The 5548-nt window shown below is 53.1% G+C and overlaps 1 protein-coding gene across 1 annotated transcript in view; it reads left to right on the forward strand.

Moving 5' to 3' along the window:
• The window catches only part of LOC119956631 (ER lumen protein-retaining receptor 3-like), a 48998-nt gene extending 43957 nt beyond the window's left edge, over nucleotides 1–5041 (forward strand). Inside the window, exons 2-4 of the mRNA XM_038783971.1 lie at nucleotides 1760–2005; nucleotides 3823–4075; nucleotides 4762–5041. Coding sequence (XP_038639899.1) covers nucleotides 1760–2005; nucleotides 3823–4075; nucleotides 4762–4802 — 540 coding nt within the window. The 3' untranslated portion in view covers nucleotides 4803–5041. The remainder of the gene's footprint in view (nucleotides 1–1759; nucleotides 2006–3822; nucleotides 4076–4761) is intronic.
• Nucleotides 5042–5548: the final 507 nt, after the last annotated feature.

Raw genomic sequence — 5548 nt, forward strand, 5'->3', positions numbered from 1 at the left:
CTCTCTCTCCCCCCTCCTATCTCTCTCTCTCTCCTCCTATCTCTCTCTCTCCTCTCTTTCCCCCTCCTATCTCTATCTCTCTCTTCCCCCCTCCTATCTCTCTCTCTCTTCCCCCCTCCTATCTCTCTCTCTCTCTTCCCCCCTCCTATCTCTCTCTCTCTCTTCCCCCCTCCTATCTCTCTCTCTCTCTCCCCCCTCCTATCTCTCTCTCTCTCTTCCCCCCTCCTATCTCTCTCTCCCCCCTCCTATCTCTCTCTCCCCCCTCCTATCTCTCTCTCTTCCCCCCTCCTATCTCTCTCTCTCTCTTCCCCCCTTCTATCTCTCTCTCTCTCTTCCCCCCTCCTATCTCTCTCTCTCTCTTCCCCCCTCCTATCTCTCTCTCTGTCCATCGCTCTCTCTCTGACTATCTCCCCGGTTTTCTGACCCTGGACTTTAGGAATACCCAGCACCCTCTCAGACTTCATCTTGTCCCCTAGTCCCATCTCCTTCTCGCTGAATTCTATTTCCATTAAGCCGCTGATCATAAAACCTCCTCTCCTCGTCCCCTTGTTCTCCAATATTGTTAACGGTTTGCTCTCTTCCAGGACTTCGCTCTTCAAATCTGCCATTATCGTGCCCATCTTTGATTTTAAAAATCCCTCTGTTGCTTGCAAATCACTGCCCCATCTCCAACCTTCTTTTCCTCTCTTAATCCGTGCTGTGGCCTTGAAAGTACACATCCATCTTCCCTGGAATTCCGTGTCTGAATCTCCCCTATCTGGATTCATAGAATTTACAGTGCAGAAGGAGGCCATTCGGCCCATCGAGTCAGCACCGGCTCTTGGAACGAGCACCCTACCCAAGGTCAACACCTCCACCCTATCCCATAACCCAGTAACCCCACCCAACACTAAGGGCAATTTTGGACACTAAGGGCAATTTATCATGGCCAATCCACCTAACACATCTTTGGAGTGTGGGAGGAAACCGGAGCACCCGGAGGAAACCCACGCACACACGGGGAGGAATTGCAGACTCCGCACAGACAGTGACCCAAGCCGGAATCGAACCTGGGACCCTGGAGCTGTGAAGCAGTTGTGCTATCCACAATGCTACCGTGCTGGGTTATTTAAAGTTGTCCGTCCAGGACCCAAACTGCCCGTTCCATAACTTATCGCAGAAGTAAAATAAAGATTTTTATTCATTTCCGGGACATAAGCATCGCTGGCTGAGTCAGCATTTGTTATCCATTCCTAATTGCCCTTGAGTGGAGTGGTTCGCTCGGCCAGTTCAAAGGGGCATTTAAGAGTCGACCACGTCGCTGTGGGTCTGGAGTCACATGTAGGCCAGACCGGGTAAGGACGGCAGATTTCCTTCCCTAAAGGGACATTAGTGAACCAGATGGGTTTTTACGACAACCAACAATGGTTTCATGGTCACCATTTGGTGCTGGTTTAGCTCACTCGGCTAAATCGCTGGCTTTTAAAGCAGACCAAGCAGGCCAGCAGCACGGTTCGATTCCCGTACCAGCCTCCCCGGACAGGCGCCGGAATGTGGCGACTAGGGGCTTTTCACAGTAACTTCATTGAAGCCTACTCGTGACAATAAGCGATTTACGTTACATTTAGACTTTCAATTCCAGATTTTTATTGAATTCAAATTTCACCCTCTGCTGTGGTGGGATTGGAACCCGGGTCCCCAGAATATTCTCCGGGTCTCTGAATTACTAGTCCAATGAAAATACTACTATGCCACCCCCCCCATGTGAAAACCCCACCAGAGAGCGTCAGTGACAGACGTGAATCTTGCCATCCAATTCATTGTTTACTGTTGCATTTATTCGGTTTTAAACTCTCTTGTTTTCCAGATTGTTTTCCTGTTCTGCGCTTATGTAACAATTTACCTGATCTACATGAAGTACAGCTCAACCTTTGACCGAGAGAATGACACATTCCGCGTGGAGTTTATCCTGGTCCCCGTAGCCGGCCTCTCGTTTCTTGTCAACCATGACTACTCTCCCTTAGAGGTGAGGCCCGTTTAACTGGTTCCCTTCTGAAGTCTCTTGGGAGCATGTTTACCTTGGGCAGTGGGATCTGGAGGCAGTGATACATGTGTCTGACTGGGAACTGGCGTTTAATCATTGGGATTGCGATCTGTCTCCGGAATCCAGACTGGCCTATTTAAATTCCCCATTTTTGGGAATCGAACCTGGGACCCTGGAGCTGTGAAGCATTTATGCTCACCACCATGCTACCGTGCTACCCCCTGAGTTATTTTTTGCCCTATCAGATCATAGAATTTACAGTGCAGAAGGAGGCCATTCGGCCCTTCGAGTCTGCACCGGCCCTTGCAAAGAGCACCCTACTTAAGCCCACGCCTCCACCTTATCTCCGTAACCCAGTAATCCCACCTATCCTTTTGGACACTTAAGGGGCAATTTAGCATGGCCAATCCACCTAACCTGTATGTCTTTGGACTGTGGGAGAAAATTGGAGCACCCGGAGGAAACCCACGCAGACACGGGGAGAAAGTGAAACTCTGCACAGACAGTCACCCAAGGCCGGAATTGCACCCGGGACCCTGGATCTGTGAGGCAGCAGTGCTAACCACTGTGCCACTGTATGTTAAAGATCCAGTTCCGCAGACACTCACTTCCCTTTCCCATTTCACCACTGGGGTCATGTTCCATGAGCAGCTGATATTATGAGTAGGAACCTGACTGCAGGAAAGCTGTGGAGACAAAAGCTCTGGGACCATTTTCGAGGTGTTTTGAGGGGTGTGGTGAATCATAATAGCATAATTCACACTGTTATCACACATGTTGTACCATGCCTCTGTAAGCTCGGCACACGAGCAGTTGCGCGGCTCTGCCCCTAGGGGGAGGTGTACTGGGAATGTACAGAAGTTTGTGCTGGGCTCCACCCTTGGCTCCGCCCATGACTCCTCCCCCCCCCCCCCCCCCCCCCCCCCCCCCCACTCGTTGTACAAAGCTTGGCAGTCGGAGCCTGTCTGCCAGTTCATCTGGAGTTCACCTCGTCACAGGCAGGCTCTGTTGTAAGACGATTAAAACCACTGTTCACTTCTAACCACGTGTCGCGTGAATTGATGGTCTCATCAAGGGGGTGGGGGGAATTGTATTGAGCGATGTCCCCCTCTGTAGCCGTGTGTCATTAGAAGGTCTGTGTAACAGGTGGGATTTCAAAAAAAATAGTTTATTATCTCTCTCGCTAACCCCTCCTTCCGCCCCCACCGCTTCTCCCCTAACACCCCCTTCACTGTTCCACACCCCCTTCGCTGGCCCCCTCCACATATTCTCTTCGACCCCTCTTCACCCCCACCGCTAGTCCTCTTCCATGTCTCCTCACCCCCTCCCCAGCTCGATTTTTAAAAAAATGTTGTCCCCCCCCCCCAGCTCCTCACAAGTCTCCCCATCCCCACTCCTCTTGCCAACACTCCCCAGTACAGCCTGCCGTTCCCCTCCTACTTTGACATCCTGTATTTTTTGGTGTTCTCTCTCCCTCCCTCTCGCTCTCCCTCCCTCTCGCCCTCCCTCCCTCTCGCCCTCCCTCCCTCTCGCCCTCCCTCCCTCTCGCCCTCCCTCCCTCTCGCCCTCCCTCCCTCTCGCCCTCCCTCCCTCTCGCCCTCCCTCCCTCTCGCCCTCCCTCCCTCTCGCCCTCCCTCCCTCTCGCTCTCGCTCCCTCCCTCCCGCTCTCTCTCTCTCACTCAGTGATGTCGGTTTTCCCGTTTCTTCTGTGAAGTAGTTTCAGATGGTTCTAGATTTGATATTCGGGGGTATTTTCTGTACTCGGAGCAGCTCCGAAACTCTCTCTGTTTATTTTTCAGATCCTTTGGACCTTCTCCATTTACCTGGAGTCAGTCTCCATCTTACCCCAACTCTTCATGATTACAAAAACTGGTGAAGCAGAGACCATCACCAGCCATTACCTTTTCTTCTTGGGTCTGTACCGCGCGCTCTATCTGGCCAATTGGATTTGGCGTTACCACACTGAAGGGTTCTTTGATCAGATTGCAGTGGTTGCTGGTGTTGTGCAGACCATCTTTTACTGCGATTTCTTCTATCTCTACATCACTAAAGGTAAGCATCCAAAATCTCCCCTCGGTGGGGGGAGTGGGAGGGTGGGGGGGGGGGAGGGGGAGGGGGGGGTGGGAGAGTGGGAGGGGGGGGGAGAGTGGGGAGGGGGGGGAGAGTGGGAGGGGGGGAGAGTGGGAGGGGGGGGAGAGTGGGGGGGAGAGTGGGTGGGGGGGGGGGCACAGAAACTGCCCCCCCCCCCCCCCCCGCTTTGCAGGCATGCAGAGGGTCCCACCGCCGGCCCCCTGCCCCTGGCTAGGCAGGTGGGCGGCCGTTGCCCCTCCGTCACTTCAAGGGCTCATTTTTAGAATCCTAGCATCCTTACAGTGCCATTCAGCCCATCAGGTCTGCACCAAACCTCTGAAAGAGCATCCTATCTTAGGCAAACTCCCCCACCTAACCTTTGGACACTTGGGGGCAATTTAGCATGGTCAGTCCATCTTTGGACTGTGGGAGGAGCCGGAGCACCCGGAGGAAACCCACGCAGACACGGGGAGAACGTGCAGACTCCGCACAGTCACCCAAGGCCAGAATTGAACCCGGGTCCCTGGCGATGTGAGGCAGCAGTGCTAACCACTGTGCCACCATGCCGCCCAATGTTGATAGAAATGGAGGGCAGTTGTTGCGTGTGTTTTGGATTTGGGCCTTCTCTTGCTGCTGCTGCTGAAATGTTTGCCTTTTGTTATCCTCAGTGCTGAAGGGAAAGAACATGGGCCTTCCCTTGCCCGTCTGAGACCTACTTCACCGAGCAACACCATTGCACAAGTACACGATGTACAACTCAAAAGATGAGAAACGGAAGCTTTTAACGGAACCGAATTTAAATATCGCGAGTGGAGTTGATGACAGGAGGTTGAAGATGTTCGTATCGGCGGAAAATGTTTCAATTTTCTGGAGAGGTCACACGGCAAAGTACTTCAGTGAAATCCCATCACCCTCCACCTGCCCTCCCTCGCCCTCCCTCCACCCGCCCTCCCTCTCCCTCCCCCTCCACCCGCCCTCCCTCCCCCTCCACCCGCCCTCCCTCCCTCCCCCTCCACCCTCACTCATTGTCCTCCTCACGCTTGTCCCAGCGACGCCGGTCCCTGAGACCCTCACTTGCGATTCCTAACGCTAACCCCCGAAACACCCAACCTGAACCCTGTTCTTACCCAACGATTTTTTAAAAAAAAACATTTCACAGGGTGAGCACGGCGGTACGGTGTTTAGCACTGCTGCCTCACGGCGCCGTGGTCCCAGGTTCGATCCCGGCACTGGGTCACTGTCCGTGTGGAGTTTGCACATTCTCCCCGTGTTTGTGTGGGTTTCACCCCCACAACCCAAAGATGTGCAGGGTAGGCGGATTGGCCACGCTAAATTGTCCCTTAATTGGAAAAATGAATTGGGTACTCTAAAATTCAAGAAAAACATTTTGCATTGGTGAATTTTCCCTTTTAGTCATGCGACCTCCAATGCCCTCTGCCAGCATCATGTGAGCAA

Source organism: Scyliorhinus canicula, chromosome 23, assembly GCF_902713615.1.
Source record: "Scyliorhinus canicula chromosome 23, sScyCan1.1, whole genome shotgun sequence".
NCBI classification, from domain to species: Eukaryota; Metazoa; Chordata; class Chondrichthyes; order Carcharhiniformes; family Scyliorhinidae; genus Scyliorhinus; species Scyliorhinus canicula.